General features: G+C 43.3%; 1 protein-coding gene across 1 annotated transcript in view; it reads right to left on the minus strand.

The window, feature by feature from the left end:
- LOC126215240 (tyrosine-protein kinase Fer-like) overlaps positions 1-22,883 on the minus strand; it is a 140,965-nt gene that overhangs the window by 2,391 nt on the left and 115,691 nt on the right. Inside the window, exons 6-7 of the mRNA XM_049941903.1 lie at positions 18,292-18,408; positions 3,684-3,806 (exon numbers count right to left, since the gene is read on the minus strand). Of these exons, the coding sequence (XP_049797860.1) occupies positions 3,684-3,806; positions 18,292-18,408 (240 nt within the window). The remainder of the gene's footprint in view (positions 1-3,683; positions 3,807-18,291; positions 18,409-22,883) is intronic.

Consider the following 22,883-nt stretch of genomic DNA (forward strand, 5'->3'; position numbering starts at 1 on the left):
ACACACACACAATCTTTTATATACATGGTGATTCACGAAGATATGCAAATATTTCAATATGCTGTTCTACAACTAAAGAAAAACGTTCATATAAACATAGGTCCGCAAAAGTTTAGTTGCTGAGTTACTGCTAGTAAAAGATTTTGCCTGAAATTTAGCAACTTCACTAATATGAAGCCATCGAAAAACTATACAAGGTTAAAGTAAAGCACTATTTCGTTTTATTTTGTTGTAAATTAGTTATACACAACTGCAACGTCACTTTTTTTGAATAATAACTATTTATTACATGAACCGGTTTTCGAACCCTTTCAGGTTCATCTTCAGATGATTTCGGGAGGATCCGGGAAGTTACATCATTACTGGTAGTAGCATAATGCTGGGTGTTGGTTTGCGACAGTATAGGCGGTTTTCTTCGTATCTGTCTGCCTCCATTTTGATGTCCAGAACACTTTCACACGAACTATATTAGTTCACACTTTAATAGTGACACTTTACCAGCATCCAGCATTCGTTTCACAACTGTTGCTTATAACAAAGATCTTGACAAACCAGCACCCAGCATTATGCTACTACCAGTAATGATGTAACTTCCCGGATCCTCTCGAAATCATCTGAAGATGAACCTGAAAGGGTTCGAAAACCGGTTCATCTAATAAAGAATTATTATTGAAAAAAAGTGACGGTTGCAGTTGTGTATAACTTATTTACATTAATATACAGTCAGGTTCTAAAATATCCCTAATGGATAAGCATAATCTTATTTTGTTGTTATTGGTCTGGTGAATCTAATAAAACATGTCCCAGACTTGTATCTTCGGTAGTTCCGCAGAACACCCAAAGAAGCAAAGATTATTATACAAGTAAATTTGTCTACTTTCCATTAAGAATGTAGAAACGTTTATGTCATTGTTGACAACCGTTGGTGAGTTGTTTCAGTTGTTTCCTAAACGTGAAACGAGTTAGTTTTCTGTACTGTTCAGTGAAAGAACGTAAGAACAACTGTTCTGGTTTGTAGATTATTTATGAAATAGGGATGCCTTTCAAATTTACAACAGAGGAATACGCCGATATGGTGTCTATTTATGGCAAACGTGATGGTAATGCTCCGCCTGCAGTTAACGAATGCTGCGTACGTTATCCAGCTCGGAGAATTCCGAATGCACGAACCATTAGTGGAGTATTTCGAATGTTACGGGAGACAAGTTCTCTACCTAGCGTTCATAATCAGTACGAGCGCCCGATACATGAAGACAATGATGAGAATGTTCTGGATGCTGTCCAACGTAGCCTGGGTACCAGTACACGACGTATCTCTCAATGATTAGGCATTTCACAAGCTAAGGTATGGCGACCACTGAAATACAATAAACTGTATCCTTACCATAAACAAAAAATGCATCATTTACATATAGGAGATCACGCCCTTCGCTTGGAGTTGTGCACCTGGTTAAATATTAATCGGCAATTACACAAATACATTTTATTTACTGGTGAGGCGCAGTTTACTCGCGATGGTATAAACAATTTACATAACGAGCACGTATGGTGTGAAGCAAATACACATGCAACAGTGCACCGCAATTTCGAGCAACGATTTAGCATAAATGTGTGGTGTGGTGTAATCAACACAAACTTTATTGGACCATTCATTTTCCTAGGACGTCTAACTGCTGAGAGGTACTTACAATTCTTTCAAGAAGAAATACCCCACTTGCTCGGAGGTGTTCCACCTGCTACTCGATTGCAAATGTATTTTGAACACGACAGGGCCTCCACATTTCACCAACGCCGTTACTACATATTTAAATGAACATTTTCCCCAGAAATGGATTGGTTGTGATGCTACACGTCTGTGGCCACCCAGATTGCCCGATTTAACACCAACGGATTTTTTTTGTATGGGAATGGGTGAAAGACATGGTTTACCAGGACAAAGGCAATACACGTATCTACACTTCATATCCTCTGTTCTTTGGCCGTTATCAGTTACCATGCCGCCAAAATAGCAAAACTCATCAACTGATTTAAGGGTCTCGTTTGCTAATCCAGTTTCCGCGCCGGCCGCAGTGGCCGAGCGGTTCTAGGCGATTCAGTCTGGAACCGCGCGACCGCTACGGTCGCAAGTTCGAATCCTGCCTCGGGCATGGATGTGTGTGATGTCCTTAGGTTAGTTAGGTTTAAGGGGGGTAGGACGTCAAACGGGCCGACTTGGACCAGGAGAGGCACCACAGGACATTTTAATTTCCACTGTCTATACTTTTACAAATAAATTCATAAAACTTTGTCAGCATGACCAGGAAGGGTTCAGGATTCACGCTCATAGCAGTGGAAGTTCAAAACTATAACAAAATATATCTTTTTACATGTGAAATTTCATCATTTTTTCACTTACTATTGGCTACATTCGTTGCTATAGGTACACTTTTCTTCATAAGTAAGGGAGATTCTTCGATGAGTTTTGCACAGCATACAAACTATACTTATAGGTCTATAGAATTTTCTAAATCTATTAAAAACTGTGCTAAAAATTGAGATAATTAACCATAAAATTTGAGTTTTTTCTAAACATGAAGTTTAAATTTTACAGGTCATTCATTTTTTCATTAACTAAATAAATTCTAGAGTTTCATACACCTGTAAGTATGGTTTGTATGCTGTGCAAAATTCATCGAAGAAAAGTGTACCTATAGCAACAAATGCAGCCAATAGTAAGTGAAAAAATGATGAAATTTCACACGTAAAAAAATTATTTTGTTATACTTTTGAACTTACATTGCTATGTATTTGAATCCTGAATTCTTCCTGGTCGTGTTGACAAAAGTTTTATGAACTTATTTGTAAAAGTATAGACAGTGGAAATTAAAATGTCATGTGGTGCCTCTCCTGCTCCTAGTCGGCCCGTTTGACGTCCTACCCCCCTTAATTAGTTCTGAGTTCTAGGAGACTGATGACCTCAGATGTTAAGTCCCATAGTGGTCAGAGCCATTTTTGAACCAATTTCCTCAGCACCACATGATTTAATTCGACTAATTCCATTGTCTTTGTATTGATTTTGTTGAGGTTCATCTTACATCCTCCTTTCAAGACACTTTTCGTGCCAAGTGCTTTGCTGCCTCTGACAGAATTCTAGTGTCATTGGCAAACCTCAAAGTTTTCATTGCTTCTCACTAAACTTTAACGCTCATTCCATATTTTGCTTTGGTTTCTCTTACTGCTTGCTCAGTGTACAGAGTGAATAACATCGGCGACCGGCTACAACCTTGTCACACTACCTTGTCATAACTGCTTCCCTTTCATGGTCTCTGCTGTGGCCTTCTTCACCAGACATTACGGCGCCTAGAGTATCAGCAACCAAACTGACAGCCTGCAGCCGCGGGTTGCCCGCTTCGCGGAATAAACAGTCCAATGTTTCTGAAACTGTAAACATATGCTGGTCTCCACATGTACATTACATCTACCGATTTCTGTCCCATTCAGATAATTCCTTCGTAGTGTGTCGGTTTTTTTTTCTTTCTGTGTAGATCAATAAATATACCATCTCAGGTATACAAATAGCACGACGGTGTGGTTTAAAGTTCAACTAATAAGTCAGCATGACAAATGAGTAAAGCACAGCTACAGCAAAAATTGCAAAATAAATTTAAAAATTGTGTAAACCTGCGATGGGCTAGCATACTTACCGTTACTCACCAGCTGGACAGCTTCCCGGCCTTTCATATTCGAATATGGCTCACCACCTCTCGAGAATATCTCCCACATGAGCACGCCATAACTCCATACATCGCTCTTCGAGGAGTACTTGGCTGCAAAAGACACAGTTTATTCAAAGACACCGGTATCAACAAAGAACAGGCAGTTACTTCTGCAGCACCAAGAAGGATAACAAATAACCAAAATTTTACTCATTATACGAGGGGCGTTCAGAAAGTAAGCTCCGATCGGTCGCGAAATGGAAACGACTATGAAAATCCGATAAAGCTTTGCACAGATGTGTTGGGTAGTGTCTCTAGTATAACCCCAGTTAGCATCACGTCGCTCTTCTCATTTCGGAGCTCGCAGTGAGTGCGTAAAGATGTCTAGAAAATAGTGTCTGCCGCCAAGTACGAGGGCCTGGTGAGAAATTTCGCCTGAAGCTATGCAGCCAACATTACATAACTGTCGTGCTGTTTCTTCTTCAAGACAATTCTCAGCCGCATTCTGCAGGGGCAATGAAGATGCTCCTGCATCGTTTTCAAATGGAAATGTGAGATTACCCACAATACAGTCCGCAATTGTCTCCCCCTGAGTTTCATCTCTGGTCACATGAACCGCTGTCTTTGAAGACAACATTTTGACACAGACAACGAGGTGTAGGCCAGCGTGGAGAATTGGCGGAAAGCACTGGCGGCTGCCTTCTATGATGAGGCTATTGAAAAGTTGGTACAACGCTATGACAAAAGTCTAAGTCAGAACGGCGACTACGTAGAGAAGTAGCTGAAATGTGTAGCTAATTGTTACAAGTAAAACATTTCTGATGTTCACTGTGGTTTCAATTTGGCAATCAATCAGAGCTTACTTTCTGAACAGGCCTCGTACATATAGTGTTGTGGGGAGACCAGTCGATTAAAGGAGGACTTTGGATGGCCAACTTTTGCAGCATGAATGATTGGACACTCAAGTATGAGCTTGCATGGCAGCTAAGGGCACGTCATTCGACGCTGTGAGCCAGACTTTGCCAGTTACGGTGGCAGACAAATCTCTCAGCGACTCAGGACGAGATGTTACCTTTTGATAAGAAATCTGAGTCTTCCGTCTCATCCTTAAGACTGGATCCCTTTCAGCTGGTGGACACTGATGAGGCAAAACAATTCAGCCACATTTGTAATATTGTGTCGGTCGACCTTGGGAATGTAATTCTGCAGCGATTCAGGTTGCCTGAGGTACACAAAGGTCACGAAATTCACATAAATTGTGGACCGGTGTTCTGTGCGTATAATTAAATTATGGACAGATACGTGTCCATAAAACTATCGGAGCTAAGGAAAAATTGAGTGAAATGGTGAAACGTTGAGTACTTTCGGAATCCGAAATCAGGGGAATTACTTTGGCGCATAACATTTTGTAATACCCGATTTGAGTTTAGACATAATCCTGGGGATGGACTGATTGACAGATTGTATAGCAAACAAAAGACGTTGAAATTGTTTGAGTGTTACTGAACTTTGAAGTGTCAAACATTAATGTAAACGTAAAATTTGATAACAGAATAATAGATAGTAGCGATTTGTGGATGTTATAAGACTACATTTTGGCGAATATGACGTAGTGGTATTATGTAAACAAGGTTGTTGTTAGAGAATGAGATTTTCACTTTGCAGCGGAGTGTGCGCTGATATGAAACTTCCTGGCAGATTAAAACTGAGTGCCCGACCGAGTCTCGAACTCGGCACGTTTGCCTTTCGCGGGCAAGTGCTCTACCAACTGAGCTACCCAAGCACGACTCATGCCCGGTCCTCACCGCTTTACTTCTGCCAGTACCTCGTCTCCTACCTTCCAAACTTTACAGAAGCTCTCCTGCGATCCTTGCAGGACTAGCACTGCTGAAAGAAAGGATATTGCGGAGATATGGCTTAGCCACAGCCTGGGGGATGTTTCCAGAATGAGATTTTCACTCTGCAGCGGAGTGTGCGCTGATATGAAACTTCCTGGCGGATTAAAACTGTGTGCCCGACCGAGACTCGAATTCGGGACCTTTGCCTTTCGCGGGCAAGTGCTCGCAGGAGACCTTCTGTAAAGTTTGGAAGGTAGGAGACGAGTTACTGGCAGAAGTAAAGCTGTGAGGACCGGGCGTGAGTCGTGCTTCGGTAGCTTAGATGGTTTGTACCAATAAAGATCTTTTGTTCATTTACCCTGTTCCTGGTAAAAAAAAAAAATAAAAATAATAAAATAAAATAAAAATAAATCAAAAAGCTACATTGAGGGAGTGATTCAGGGACGGGAAGGGGGAGACATCGCAGCCAGGCCTCGGGTTCCGACCCCTGCCCGCCTTGTCTCCAACTACTCATAACTGAACACTCTTAAGAAAAAAAAATTAAAAAAATATAAATAAAAAAAGATGGATAAAAAAAAGAAAAAAGGGGTAGCATAAAAAAAAGATGGTAGAGCACTTGCGCGCGAATGGCAAAGGTCCCGAGTTCGAGTCTCGGTCGGGCACACCGTTTTAATCTGCCAGGAAGTTTCAGGGTTGTTGTTCTTGTTGTTGTGGTCTTCAGTCCGGAGACGGGTTTGATGCAGCTCTCTATGCTACTCTATCCAGTGCAAGCTTCTTCATTTCCATATGATTACTGCACCCTACATCTTTCTGAATCTGCTTAGTGTATTGATCTCTTCGTGTGCCCTCCAATACTAAATTGGTGATCTCTTGATGTCTCAGAACATATCTTACCAACCGAACCCTTTTTATAGCCAAGTTGTGGCACGCTTCCCTCCAACACTAAATTGGTGATCTACTGATGCCTCACAGTTTCTCCTACCAACTGAGCCCTTTTTCCAGTCATGTTGTACCACACATTTCCTTTCTCCCCAATTCGATTCAGTACCTGCTCATTAGTTATGTGATCTACCCATCTAATCGTCTGCATTCTTCTGTAGCATCACATTTCGAAGGCTTCTTTTCTCTTCTTGTCTAAACTATTTGTCGTCCATGTTTCACTTCCATACGTGACTACACTCCATACGAATACTTTCAGAAAAGACTTCCTGACACTTAAATCTATTGCTTGTTGTGGTGTGCGCACTGTAATACCTTCGGTACACATACCATCAGATTATTTGACTTGTTGCTCTAACGGAGTAGGCGAGTGTCAGCAATATGTCTCGTAGTCTTATCGTGGCGTGTTTATCTTCTGCCGTTAGGTCAGACGATAGAAATGCGACTTGCACGATTAGAGTAGCAGATTGACGGTGACCAACTTTAAACAGAACTTGATTAATTTCCACACACACTTATTAAAATAATAACAATCATCAACCTTACTTAACTTGATTCTGGATGCTATTTAAATTGACAATCTGAAGTTCCTTTGGTCTTGGTACGTTAATCTTAATCTCACATATCTCTGATACTTGACAAAGTGTCTATTCATTTATCTTCATGGCTATGTACAGGAATATGATAATCTTATTAGGCGCAGACTGAAACTTGACTATAGACTGGTACAGACAAATGCAGACTAATGCAGACTGGTGCAGACAAATGCAGACTGAGCAATCGGGGGTCTGTACACTCGTTATAATACCTCGAGCGTTCATGTATCACTGTGCGAGTGTGATCCGCGAGGAGAAAAGGTTCTACGTTAGCAGCAATCTCATTGGCTGCGTTACATATTAACATGCGGAACGGCACAAGCAGAATTTGGTCCGTCTCTAAGACAGCGCCATCTCGTAGTGCGGAGACGGACGAGCGCTGCGCCTGCGCTGTTGTGCTTAGCGGGGCGCGCTCTAGTGGGAAAGTTGTGTATGCGCTGACTATGCGGAACTACATATGTACACAACACTTGTCATTGGGAGCTCCAATGTTAGGCGGGTGATGGAGCCGCTTACATATATGGCAGCTAAGGACGGGAAGAAAGCCAGTTTACACTCCGTGTGCATACCGGGGGGCTGTCATCCAAAATGTGGAAAGGGTCCTCCCGGATGCTATGAAGGGTACAGGGTGCAGCCAACACCAGGTGGTGCTCCATGTCGGCACTAATGACGTGTGTCGTTACGGATCGGAAGAGATTCTCTCCGGTTTCCGGCGGCTATCTGAGTTGGTGAAGACTGCCAGTCTTGCTAGCGAGATGAAGGCAGAGCTCACACAATCTGCAGCATCGTCGACTGGACCGATTGCGGACCTTTGGTACAGAGCCGAGTGGAGGATCTGAATTAGAGGCTCAGACTGTTCTGCGACCGTGTAGGCTGCAGATGACTTGCGCCATAGGGTGGTGGGGTTTCGGGTTCCGCTAAATAGGCCAGGTGTCCACTAAACACAGGAGGCGGCTACAAGGGTAGCAGGGGCTGTGTGGCTGTGCGGCTGTGTGGTTAGACAGTCTCGGGAAAGACCAATAACGACTCCAGTCTCAAAGGGTACAGGACAAAGAAACGACGAGAGTCGACCAAGCAACAGTCGGTATTGTAGTTCTAAATTGTCGTAGCTGTGTTGGAAAAGTACCAGAGCTTCAAGCGCTGATAGAAAGCACTGAAGCTAAAATCGTTATACGAACCGAAAGCTGGCTAAAGCCGGAGATAAATTCTGCCGAAATTTTTACAGAGGTGCAAACCGTGTTCAGAAAGGATAGATTAAATAAAGTAGGTGGTGGTGTGTTTGTGTCTGTTGGCAGTAGTTTATCTTGTAGTAAAGTTGAAATAGGTAGTTCCTGCGAATTACTATGGGTAGAGGTTATACTCAAAAGCTCAACAGCCGTACCAAAATAATAATTGGCTCCTTCTACCGACCCCCTGACTGAGATGATACAATAGCTGAACGGTTCGAAGAAAACTTGAATCTCATTACAAATAAGTACCCCACTCATACAGCTATAATTGGTGGATACTTCAACCTACCCTCGATTTGTTGGCGAAAATACATGTTCAAAGCCGGTGGAAGACATAGAACATCTTCCGCATTGTACCAAATGCTTTCTCTGAGAATTACTTTCAACAATTAGTTCATGAGCCCATACGAATTGTAAATGGTTGCGAAAACACATTTGACCTCTTAGTCACAAATAATCCTGATCTAAAAGAGACCGTCATGACGGATACAGGGTCATCGAGGCGACGGTCAAAACCAAATCAACCAAAACCACTAAAAATAAACGCAAAATATATCTATTTAAAACAGCAGCTGTTAGCATGAGTGACATAAAAGTACATATCTTAGGTGTTGCGAAACAACTCAAATCACTTAAGAAAAAATGGTTCAAATGGCTCTGAGCACTATGGGACTTAACATCTGAGGTCATCACTCCCCTAGAACTTAGAACTACTTAAACCTAACTAACCTGCCCGAGGCAGGATTCGAACCTGTGACCGTCGCGGTCGCGCGGTTCTAGACGGAAGCGCCTAGAGCCGTCACTTAAGAAAGGCAAGTCTTCCGGGCCAGATGGTATACCAGTCAAGTTCCTGTCAGAGTATGCAGACACAATAGCGCCTTTCTAAGCAATCATATACAACCGCTCACTTGACGAAAGGTCTGTTCCTGAAGACTGGAAAGTAGCACAGGTCACATCAATATTCAAGAAAGATGTAGGAGTAACCTATTGAATTACAGACCCATATCACTGACATCAATTTGCAGGATTTTGGAGCATATACTGTACTCGAACATTATGAATCACCTTGAAGAAAATGACTCATTGATTCATAACCAACACGGATTCAGAAAATATCGTTCTTGTGGAACACAGCTAGCTCTTTATTCCATGGTGTAATGAGTGCTGTCGACAAGGGATCTCAGATCGATTCCATATTCCTAGATGTCCAGAACGCTTTTGATGCCGTTCCTCACAACCGACTATTAATCAAATTGCGTGCATATGGAGTATCGTCTCAGCTGTGTGACTGGATTCGTGATTTCCTCTCAGAGAGGTCACAGTTCGTAGTGATAGACGGTAAATCATCGAGTAGAATAGAAGTGATATCTGGCGTTCCGCAAGGTAGTGTCATAGGCCCTCTGCAGTTCCTGATTTGTATAAAAGATCTGAGCAACTCCCTTAGATTGTTTTCAGATGACTCTGTAATTTACCGTCTAGTAAAATCATCAGACGATCAATTCCAATAACAAAATGATCTAGAGTGAATTTCTGTATGGTGCGAAAAGTTGCAATTGGTACTAAACAAAGAAAAGTGAGAGGTCATCCACATGGGTAATAAAAGAAATCAAATAAATTTTGGATATACGATAATTCGCACAAATCTAAGGGCTGTCAGTTCGAGTAAATACCTAGGAATTACAATTACGAGCAACTAAAATTGGAAACACCACATAGATAATATTGCGGGGAAGGCGAAACAAAGACTGCGCTTTGTTGGCAGAACAGTTGGAAGATACGACAAACCCAGTAAAGAGACAGCGTACATTACACTTGTCCGTCCTCTGCTGGAATATTGGTGCGCGGTGTGGGATCCTTACCAATTAGGATTGACGGAGAACATCGAAAAAGTGCAAAGAAGGGCAGCCCGTTTCGTGTTATCGCGCAATAGGGGTGAGAGTGTCACTGATACGATACGTGAGTTCGAGTGGCAGTCACTGAAACAAAGGCGGTTTTCTTTGCGGCGAGATCTATTTACGACATTTCAATCACCGACTTTCTCTTCCGAATGTGAAAATATTTTGTTGACACCCACCTACGCAGGGAGAAACGATCATCATATTAAAATAAGGGAAAGCAGAGCTCGATCGGAAAGATTTAGGTGTTCCTTTTTCCCACGCGCCATTCGAGAGTGGAATGGTAGAGAAGTGGTATGAGGATGGTTCGATGAACCCTCTGCCAGGCACTTAAGTGTGCATTGCAGAGTAACCATGTAGATGTAGATGTAGACTCTTCAGAAACGCTTTCCTTGCCATTGCCATCCTCTCCGACCATCATCAGTTATTTTGCTCCCCAAATAGCAAAACTCATCTACTATTTTAAGTGTCTCATTTCCTAATCTAATTCCCTCAGCATCGCCTTATTTACTTCGACGACATTCCATTATCCTCGTTTTGCTTTTGTTGATGTTTATCTTATATCCTCCTTTCAAGACACTGTCCATTCTGTTCAACTGCTCTTTCAGGTCCTTTGCTGTCTCTGACAGAATTAGAATGTTGTCAGCAAACCTCGAAGTTTTTACTTCTTTTCCATGGATTTTAATTCCTACTCCACATTTTTATTTTGTTTCCTTTACTGCCTGCTCAATATACAGATTTAATAACATCGGGGATAGACTACAACGCTGTCTCACTCCCTTCTCAACCACTGCTTCCCTTTCATGCCCCCATAGTCCTATAACTGCCATCTGGTTTTAGTAAAAATTGTAAACAGCCTTTCGCTCCCTGTATTTGACCCCTGCCACATTTAGAACTTGAGAGAAAGTGTTTCAGTCAACATTGTCAAAAGCTTTCTCTTAGCCTCCAAATACTAGAAATGTAGGTTTGCCCTTCCTTAATCTATCTTCTGAGATAAGTCGTGTTCTAACATTTCTACGGAATGCAAACTGATCTTCCCTGAAGTCGTCTTCTACAAGTTTTTCCATTCGTCTGTAAAGAATTCGCGTTAGTATTTTGCAGCTGTGACTTATTAAACTGATAGTTCGGTAATTATAACACCTAACAATACCTGTTTTATTTCGGATTGGAATTATTAGGTTCTTCTTGAAGTCTGAGGGTATTTCGCCTGTCATACATCTTGCTCACCGGATGGTAAATTTTTGTCAGCTGTTATAATGGAATGTTGTCTACTCCAGGGGCCTTGTTTCGACTTAGGTCTTCGAGTGCTCCGTCAAATTCTTCACGCAGTGCCATATCCCCTATTTCATCTTCATCTACGCCCCCTTCTATTTCCATAATATTGCCCTCAAGTAAATCGCCCTTGTATGGACCTTCTATATACTCCTTCCACCTTTCTGATTTCCCCTCTTTGCTTAGGACTGGTTTCCCATCTCAGCTCTTGATATTCATACAAGTGATTCTCTTTTCTCCAAATGTCTCTTTAATTTTCCTGTAAGCAGTATCTATCTTACCCCTAGTGATATATGCCTCTACATCCTTGCATTTATCCTCTAGCCATCCCTACTTAGCGATTTTGCACTTCCTGTCTATCTCATTTTTGAGACGTTTGTATTCCTTTTTGCCTGCTTCATTAAACAAGGTGACATTACAGAATAGGTTATTGAGATACTGGGATTTACTACTGGGCCGGCCACAGTGGCCGAGCGGTTCTAGGCGCTACAGTCTGGAACTTCGCGATCGCTACAGTCGCAGGTTCGAATCCTGCCTCGCACATGGATGTGTGTGATGTCCTTAGGATAGTTAGGTTTAAGTAGTTCTAGGGGACTGATGACCTCAGAAGTTGTCCCATAGTGCTCAGAGCCATTTGAACCATTTACTGCTGGCTTCGAGACAATGAGTGCCATGTTGACCTTAGCTATATATCTACATCTTTATTCTGCAGGCATCTGCGAAGTGCATGTCAGATGGTACATCCCATTGTATCAGTTCTTTCCCATTCTATTCACATATGGAGAATAGGAAGAACGAATGTTTAAATGTCCCTCTGTGCACTGCACTTAATCTAATCTTCATGATATTTATGGGAGCGATATGTAGATCGTTGTATTATATTCCTAGAGTTATCATGTAAAGGCATTCTCTGGATGGTTAATGTCTATATTTTAGAGGCTGTCTGTTCAGTTTCTTCAGCATCTCTGTGACACTCTCCCACAGTTCAAATAAAACTATTACCATTCGTCTTGCCCTTCCCTGTCTACATTCAATATCCCCTGTCAGTGCTATCTGGTACAGGTCCCAAACACTGGACCAATATTCTAAGGTGGGTTGCATGAGTGATTTGTAAGCAATCTCCACTGTAAAATGACTGCACTCCCTCAGTGTTCTGCCAGTGAACTGTAACCTGCCACATGCTTTATGTATGACTATGCCCACGCGATCGTTCCATTTCTGATGCATACGAAGCGTTACAAACAGGCATTTGTATGAGTTGGGAGATTCCAACACTGACTCATTGATATTATAGTCATAGGATACTATGTCTCTCCATTTTGTGAAGTGCACAACTTTTTTCATTTCTGAACAATTAAAGCAGTTTGCCAATCTTTGCAGCACTTTGAAAACTCACTAAGATCTGACTGAAAGTTTATGGAGCGTCTTTCAGACAGAACCACATTTCACTGTCCAAGCTGCATCATCCGCAAAAGCTATGACGTTACTATTAATATTGTCTGCAAGGTCATAAACGTACAATATGAACAGCAAGGGTCCCTCCATCCAACATAACTTGCTCCGTCTCCCTTACGAGTAGTGGCCCGCATCTCGTGGTCGTGCGGTTGCGTTCTCGCTTCCCACGCCCGGGTTCCCGGGTTCGATTCCCGGCGGGGTCAGGGATTTTCTCTGCCTCGTGATGGCTGGTTGTTGTGTGCTGTCCTTAGGTTAGTTAGGTTTAAGTTCTAGGGGACTTATGACCACAGCAGTTGAATCCCATAGTGCTGAGAGCCATTTGAACCCTTACGAGTAAATTCACAACCCATTCACAAATTTCGTTGATGCTCCATGCTCTTGTACTTTTGACAATAAGCGTAGGTCTGACAGAGAGTCAAATTCTTTATGGATACCAAGAAATACTGCTTCTACTGGTTCACCTTGTTCCAAAGCTTTCAGTATGTCGTCTGAGAAGAGTGAGAATTGGGCATCACACAGTCGACGTTTTCGGAATCCATGCTGGTTGGAATGTAGGTGGTCACTTCGTTCGAGATTGCTCATTATGTTTGCGCTCAGAATCTGATCTAAGATCCACAAGAAATCGGTGTCAACGATATTGGAGAGTAGTTTTGTGAATCACTCCTGCTACCTTTCTTGTAAACTGATTTGACCTGAGCTTTCTCCCAACTACTGAGCACAGTTTATGTTCAAGGGATCTACGGTACGCTACAGTCGCAGGTTCGAATCCTGCCATGGGCATGGTTAGTTAGGTTTAAGTAGTTCTAAGTTCCAGGGGACTGATGACCTCAGAAGTTAAGCCCCATAGTGCTCAGAGCCATTTGAACCATTTGATCTACGGTAGACTATAGTTAATTGGCTAACCCAGTCACAAATTCAGTGTCGAATTTTACAGGGATTCCATTGGGCCCTGGAGCTTTGTTTAGTTTCGATAACTTTAGCTGTTTTTCAACACTGGTGCTAACAGGTATTTCAGTCATTTCAGTGATACGAGAATTAAATTGGAGCAATTTTCTTGGGTTTTCCCTTGTAAATGAATATTTGATTGTATACCATCACATTCAGGTCAGGAGAATTTGGTGTCCAAACGAGCAATGTGAGTTCACTTTATATCTTCAAACCGCTTCAGCCCTACAATGTGGGAAGTTATCCTGCTGAAAAATGCCATCAAGCATGAAGGGCTGAAGCCGGCCGGTGTGGCCATGTGGTTCTAGGCGCTTCAGTCTGGAACTGCTACGGTCACAGGTTCGAATCCTGCCTCGGGCATGGACGTGTGATGTCCTTAGGTTAGTTAGGTTTAAGTAGTTCTAAGTTCTAGGGGACTGATGACCACAGATGTTAAGTCCCACAGTGCTCAGAGCCATTTCAACCATGAAGGGCTGCAGGTGGTCTACAATAATGTTCATGTCGTTCACAGCTGCCATGGCGCAGTTGATTATTACCACAAGTCCCATGGAAACCCAGGTGAATGTCCTCCACAGCACAATGCTGTACCCAATGGACTTCGTCTGTGACGCAGAGTACATTTTGAGCCGCCTTTCACCTTGTGTATCCAGGCTCGACCTCCGGGTCAATGTCGCAAGATACTTGATTCGTCTGACTGGAAGACACATGTCCATTGACCCAATCTCCTCGACCCCGTGCCAACTGCAATCGTAATTGTCCATGTTCGTCCAGCCAGTGTGGAAACATGGGCTGCTCCTCTCTTGTGGATCTGTGGGTTCAACAGCGTGCTCTGATGGGTGTGTCTGAAACACATGTGCATGCAACAGCACTGTACTCTGTCGTCAGATTTGGCACAGTTCGCCATCTATCCTGCCTTACAGAGATGTAGTGGATGGTGTCAGAATGTGGCGTATTAAAACTCGTCCGAGCTTTTCAAATGATTTATTCGTTTGCGCTACAGAGCTTCATTCACCTAGGTCCACGTCATAGGCCCCACAATGCTGAGGCCACCACCCCAGCGACCTGTGCAACGCAATGCCGTGTCGTGCCGGCCTTGTTCGCCAGCTGTAGAGTTCCGATTACGTCAGGATGGCTGCGACAGCAGCCGACTCAGCGGCCACCATCCCCATTGACTCCGCATTGTTCCGCCGGGAGCTGTTGGCTGGCCCCACTGCTGCTCCTTCCTCGGCTGGCGTAGCTGGGAACGCGGCGGCAACGACAGCCCCCGATCCGGCGTCCGAACCTGCGGCCCCTCGCCTCGGAAGTGTCCGGCGTGTGTCGGGAGCCGAGACGACTGCCTGCGGTAGCGAGCCGAGGACTGGCCCTCCCTGGCTGGCTGGCTGCAGACCCCGGGTCTGCCTCAGAGGGTCGAACCAACGACCCGCTGTGGACTGGGACGCTGTTGCCCCATCTGTTGCTGTGTGTAGCCCGGCAGTGTGACACGCCACCGTCCAGGAGAGCTGCCACACTTCTCGTTAGAAAACCACACCTATTTATACTCGGCTGCGCGCCTCTGTTTCGGTAACGCATCGCTCCGAGTCACGTAAGCCCCACACCTCGGTTACGCCAGTGGGCCTCTTCTGCCTATACCTTACGACATGCGAACCGCTGCATTTACTCTTTCCAGCGGTTCGACGGCCCCTGTAGCGTCCATTACACTTCGCAACTGCTGGTCAGTGTAACTTACTGCAAACCAGCCCACACCTGGCTGTAACTTGTGTGCTCCGAAATATTGCACCAAATCTAACTTCCCTTTTCTAGACGGCAGTGCCGCTACAGAGAGGACAGCCCTCTCACCTCTGAGTCCTGAGATGAGGCATCGATGCCAGACACCTTGTCACCACCTGTGGTCTCACTGTCCTACAGCTACACTTCAGGCCATTAAAATTGCTACACCAAGAAGAAATGCAGATGAAAAACGGGTATTCATTACACAAAAATATTATACTAGAACTGACATGTGATTATATTTTCATGCAATTTGGGTGCATACATCCAGAGAAATCAGTACCCAGACCAATTACCTCTGGCCGTAATAACAGCCATGATATGCCTGGGCGTTGAGTGAAACAGAGCTTGGATGGTGTGTACAGGTACAGCTGCCTATGCAGCTTCAACACGATACCACAGATCATCAAGAGTAGTGACGAGCCAGTTGCTCGGCCACCATTGACCAGACGTTTTCACTTGGTGAGAGATCTGGAGAATGTGCTGGCCAGGGCAGCAGTCGAACATTTTCTGTATCCAGAAAGGCCCGTACAGGACCTGCAACATGCGGTCGTGCATTATCCTGCTGAAATGTAGTGTTTCGTAGGGATCGAATGAATGGTAGAGTCATGGGTCGTAAAACATCTGAAATGTAACCTCCACTGTTCAAAGTGCTGTCAGTGCGAACACAAGGTGGCCGAGACGTGTAACTAATGGCACCCCATACCATCACGCCAGTATGGCGATGACGATATACACGCTTCCAATGAGCGTTCACCGCGATGGCGCCAAACACGGATGCGACCATCATGATGCTGTAAACAGAACCTGGATTCATCCGAAAAAATGACGTTTTGCCATTCACGTTCGTCGTTGAGTAAACCATCGCAGGCGCTCCTGTCTGTGATGCAGCGTCAACGGTAACCGCAGCCATGGCCTCCGAGCTGATAGTCCATGCTGCTGGAAACGTCGTCGAACTGTTCGTGCAGATGGTTGTTGTCTTGCAAACGTCCCCATCTGTTGACTCAGGGATCGAGACGTGGCTGCGCGATCCGTTACAGCCATGCAGATAGGTTGCCTGTCATCTCGACTGCTAGTGATACGAGGCCGTTGTGATTCAGCACGGCGTTCCGTATTACCCTCCTCAACCCACCGATTCCATATTGTGCTAACAGTCAGTGGATCTCGACCATTCCGAGCAGCAATGTTGCGATACGATAAACCGCAATCGCGATAGGCCACAATCCGACCTTTATCAAAGTCGGAAACGTAATGGTAGGCATTTCTCCTCCTTACACGAGGCATCACAACAACGGTTCACAAGGCAACGCCGGTCAACTGCTGTTAGTGTATGAGAAATCGGTTGAAACTTTCCTCATGTCAGCAAGTTTTAGGTGTCGCCACCGGCGCCAACCTTGTGTGAATGCTCTGAAAAGCTAATCATTTGCATATCACAGCATCTTGTTCCTGTCGGTTAAATTTCGCGTCTGTAGCACGTCATCTTCGTGGTGTAGGAATTTTAATGGCCAGTAGTGTACTTTCTGTAGATGCTCACGATAGTACGAGGGCTATCCACAAAGTAAATTACGTTTTGGAATTAAAAATAAATAAAGTATTGGAAAAAATTTTTACTATACACAGATGAAAGCCATACTTCAATACTACTTTTCTACATAGTTGCCATTTAAATTAAGGCGCTTATCGTAGCGATGGACGAGCTTGGAAATTATTTCGTCGTAAAATTCGGCCGCCTGCGCCTTCAACCACGTGGTTACCTCTTCTTGAAGCTGTGCGTCGTCATCAAAACGCTGCATAGCCAACCACTTCTTCATTGCTGGGAATAAGTGGAAGTCGCTCTGTGCCAGGTCGGGACTGTACGGCGGATGAGGAAACAACTCCCACTTAAAAGATTCGAGAACTTCACGAGTGGCATTTGCCGTGTGGGCCCGGGCGTTGTCGTGAATCAGCAAGATCTTTGAGCACAACTTTCCCCTGCGCTTGTTTTGTATTGCTCTTCTGAGGTTGTGCAGAGTTTGGCAATACCTTTGAGAGTTTATTGTAGTGCCTCTTTCCAGGAAATGCACAAAAATCGTATTTCTACCGGGTTACTGATTAACCACGTGGTTGAAGGCGCAGGCGGCCGAATTTTACGACGAAGGAATTTCCAAGCTCGTCCATCACTACGATAAGTGCCTTAATTTAAATGGCAACTATGTAGAAAAGTAGTATTTAAGTGTGGCTTTCATCTGTATATAATAAAAAAAATTCTAATACTTTATTTATTTTTAATTCCAAAACGTAATGTACTTTGTGGATAGCCCTCGTAGCACGTGATCAACCGACCAGCTCCGCAGTTGCTCGTTCCAAGTCGTACTCCCTAACACACTCTGCTTTGTCAACAACTCTTATGACAATGGACTTCCCAATTTGTGGCCCGTATCATGGCTAGAATCGTCATTCGCCTCTGCTCCACTTGCATACGTTCCTTACCACGTCACTTGTCCGCAACGCCAACAGGAGACATTCAGTTTAGTGGTCAGCAGTGGTCATAGTGTTCTGGCTCGTGGCAGTATTTCCATTTAATATTTGATCAGTTTGTATGGGACTGTAGGTCAGATTTTCTTCAGCGAATTAGCGTTAAGAACATTAGCGACCGCTAAGTGTGGGCACCAGTTACTGACCTTCGTACACTGATTCTGGCGCCATCCACTTTAGTGGCAGGTTCATCTGGTTGGCGCTCCGGTAATACTGCTCCACCTCGCGTGACAATCCAAAATCGGATATCTTCACTACGTCACCTGCAGAGAGGAAGAAGACGACAACGTTAATCGACAGTCATTTTTGCGGCTCACTGTTGTGTGAAAGTGCAATAGCGATCAGTCGAAATACGAGGGTTGGAACTTTAATAGTGGCAACTATTTATTTACAGCTGCCGGCCAGGTGGCGGAGCGGTTCTAGGCGCTACAGTCCGGAGCCGCAAGACCGCTACGGTCGCAGTTTCGAATCCTGCCTCGGGCATGGATGTGTGTGATGTCCTTAGGTTAGTTGGGTTTAAGGGGCTCCGGAAAGGCTCAAAATCATGAAAAGTTCAATTTTTACTTTTTTGCGTTTTCTGAATCTGCAGACTATTACCTTTTAATAGATATATAATTTATTCAATTCCGAAGACTACAACTATTTTTAATTTTTTTTTTTAAATCTGTTCTACATGGGCGTGACCCACTGTGGCGCTGTTAAACTGCTGTCAAATGGTGTTATTATTAACGTCCGTGTTCATCAGGTACATTTTAGTGATGTGAGATAAAGTATGTGTTGTGGCTAACCTGTGATGGTTCAATATATATCGCTGGTGTGATTGTCGATTGTTTCATGTTTATTTACTCTGTCGTTATCTCGAAAATATTCGTAATTAATTCTGTTTCTTGAGTCTCTGTTTTGTTGAAGTATAATAATGAGTAAAAGTAAAGTTATTAGAAATCCTCTGAAGGCTTTTAAGAAAAGGAGAAATGTTGGAAAGCCAAAGGTATGTGTTATTACTGTAAACAATAAAGACGATGAAAATCCCCAACATAGCTTGTGTCCCAAAGAAGAAGACAGTTGGTGTAAATATAACAAAGGATTGCTAACTGGTGAAGTGTACACTCATAAGCATAGTATGCCCCATGCAATAATGGAGGTGATAAAACCTATTTTCAGAGACTTAGCAGCACCTGAACTGTTGAAAAAGTGTATTCACGGAAAAACTCAAAACTCCAATGAAAGTGTAAATAGTGTTATATGGTCGAGAATCCCCAAGACTGTATTTGTTGGAATAGAAACACTTCACTTTGGTGTGTATGATGCTGTTGCGACTTTCAATGATGACAACATTGTAAGGTGCAAGGTATTTAGAAATATGGGAATGAAGATAGCTTCTAACATGGTACGAGCGATGCTTGCTTTAGACATGGAACGCCTTCGGGCTGCAGGCAGGGGTGTAAAGAGTCTAGAAATACAAGCAAGAGTAAACAGGAGGAGGAACAAGAGGAAGCTGGAGGAGGAGTTTGCAGAGGATGAAGATAATCCATCCTATGGACCTGGAATGCACTAAAAAGTTAATCCAATCTTTGTCGCTCGATTCCCAAAACTTTTATTTTCTCATACTAATTACATGTTTTCTAAGGATCTTCCAAACATATTTGTTTCAAACTTTCAGTAAATGTTACACAGTACGTTCTGCATAATTTAACACAGCCTTTTTCCAAAAAACTGTATATTTTTGAATATATAAATAAAAAATTGCAAAAAAATGTTGTGAATTTTCATTACAATTGAAAAAAATCATCTTTAATAACTGAACTAAAGTTTTGTAAAATCCCTGTGTTAAGTTGTAGCCCATATTCCAATAAATAATCTGTAAAAAGTTCAACTTCCTACCTCAAATACTTTGTGAGGAAAGATGTAATTTATAAGCGTTATTTTAACATTGCAAGTATAGGGCGTTCCGGAGCCCCTTAAGTAGTTCTAAGTTCTAGGGGACTGATGACCTCAGAAGTAAAGTCCCATAGTGCTCAGAGCCATTTGAACCATTTATTTACAGCTCGTACAAAATAGATACGTGTTTCAAAGCTCTACTGACCTTCAAAGTAGTCTCCAGCATTGTGTATAACCCGTTGCCAGCGATGTGGAAGTCGTAGGATACTCTTAGCAGTGACGGTTGTGTTGACAGTTCGAGTGGCGCGGTCTATTGCCCGACGAATTTGTAGCAGTTCTGAAGCGAATGCCGTGAAGTGTTTCCCTCAGTTTAGAAATCGAGTTGAACTCACGAGGGCTTAAGTCAGGGGAGTGCAGTAGGTGGTACAGCACTTAACAGCGCCATCAGTCAAACAAATCAGTAACAGCTTGCACTGTACATGCTTGAGCATTGTCTTGCAAAATGATGGTCAGGTCCTGCAGAAAGTGTCATCACTTCTGTCTCTAAGCTGGTCGTAGGTTGTGTTCCAAAAATGAACAGTACAGACACAGAAGTGGTGGCATTTTCTGCAGGACCTGACCATCATTTTGCAGGACAGGGCTCAAGCACATACAGTGCAAGCTGTTACTGATTTGTTTGACTGATGGGGCTGTTATGTGCTATACCACCTACTGCACTCCCCTGACTTAAGCCCTCGTGAGTTGAACTCGATTTCTAAACTGAGGGAAACACTTCACGGCATTCGCTTCAGAACTGCTACAAATTCGTCGGGCAATAGACCGCGCCACTCGAACTGTCAACACAACTGGCACTGCTAAGAGTATCCTACGACTTCCACATCGCTCGCAACGAGCTATACACAATGCTAGTGACTACTTTGAAGGTCAGTAGAGCTTTGAAACACGTATCTATTTTGTACGAGCTGTAAATAAATAGTTGCCACTATTAAAGTTCCAAGCCTCGTATTTCATTAGGTCCTCCCAATGCTCACATAGTGTGAGGTGAAAGTTCTTGGTCTCAAACACAGATGGCATAGAGACAATTCATAAAGGACATTTTAGACAGCGGTGACGAAGTCATAGGATACTCATTTTATTTAATCGTGTCCAAGCCATAGACAACCCACATATTACATACAGTATATACACAAGTACAAATACAATACACATATGTATAAATAAAACAAACCCAAAATGGGGAGTCACATTACAATATAAAGACAAACATAGTATATACAGGGTTATTACAAATGATTGAAGCGATTTCACAGCTCTACAATAACTTTATTATTTGAGATATTTTCACAATGCTTTGCACACACATACAAAAACTCAAAAAGTTTTTTTAGGCATTCACAAATGTTCGATATGTGCCCCTTTAGTGATTTGGCAGACATCAAGCCGATAGTCAAGTTCCTCCCACACTCGGCGCAGCATGTCCCCATCAATGAGTTCGAAAGAATCGTTGATGCGAGCTCGCAGTTCTGGCACGTTTCTTGGTAGAAGAGGTTTAAACACTGAATCTTTCACATAACCCCACAGAAAGAAATCGCATGGGGTTAAGTTGGGAGAGTGTGGAGGCCATGACATGAATTGCTGATCTGATCTCCACCACGACCGATCCATCGGTTTTCCATTCTCCTGTTTAAGAAATGCCGAACATCATGATGGAACATCAATAAACACTTCCGAGCTAAGTTGCCGTGGTCGATCAGTAAAACTTCTTCTCCCTGACGTTTCGTTCTCAACTACGGAGAACATCGGAGGTGAGTCAACGACTGGCTGCTAGGAGCTGGGGCCGCCGCTTATATGGATATCGTAGAGGGCGCCACCGCACGTCACGTGGCGTCGATGTGCAGCTATCTCTGGCTATCGTCTGTTCTCTCGGTTGCAGGCAATCGATTGTCACGTGATTCATGCAACGTCGACCGCCATATCTTATCCAATTTTAATCCTTCTTCTTTACGATTAAAATTGTATTGATGTTTGTGGATTTCAATTGCCTCTCTATACATACGTGTATAATAATGCGACGTCCTCGCTAGCACGCTTGTTTCACCAAATTTTATTTCGTGATTTCCATCCTTAAAAACATGTTCCGCTACTGCTGATTTGTCGATATGTCCCAAGCGACAGTTTCTTTTGTGCTCCGTCAACCGTGTATTGATGCTTCTTTTTGTAGTTCCTATGTAAACCCTGCCACAACTGCACGGAATTTTATATACCCCTGGGGTGGCTAGGGGGTGACGAGCATCTTTTGTTGATCTTAGGCATTCACTAATTTTCTTAGTAGGTCTGAAAATGGTCTCTACGTGAAACTTGGCTAGTACTTTCCCAATGCGATCCGTGATATTATGGATGAACGGAAGAAATACTTTTCCAGCTGATGGTTGTTCTGTCTCCTATTTTTAGGCATTTTTCTATTTGGGTGAAGTGCTCGGTTAACCTCGTTTTTCGTATAACCATTTTTCGCAAAGGCCATTCGTAAATGATTTAGTTCTTCTTGTAAGTAGCCTGGTTCACAAATATTATTGGCCCTATCCACTAATGTTTTTATGATCCCCCTCTTTTGCCTAGGGTGGTGGTTTGAGTTCTTATGGAGGTAGCGATCAGTATGTGTACCTTTCCTGTAGACCTTATGGCCTAAGGTCCCATCTGCCCGTTTGATAACTGATACATCCAAGAAGTTAAGTTGTCCGTTCTTCTCCTTCTCCATAGTAAATTTAATCTTTGGGTTGATCAACCCAAAGATTAAATTTACTATGGAGAAGGAGAAGAACTCTTATAACTGCCATCTGGTTTCTGTACAAATTGTAAATAG

Source organism: Schistocerca nitens, chromosome 12 (genome assembly GCF_023898315.1).
Source record: "Schistocerca nitens isolate TAMUIC-IGC-003100 chromosome 12, iqSchNite1.1, whole genome shotgun sequence".
Taxonomy (NCBI): Eukaryota; Metazoa; Arthropoda; class Insecta; order Orthoptera; family Acrididae; genus Schistocerca; species Schistocerca nitens.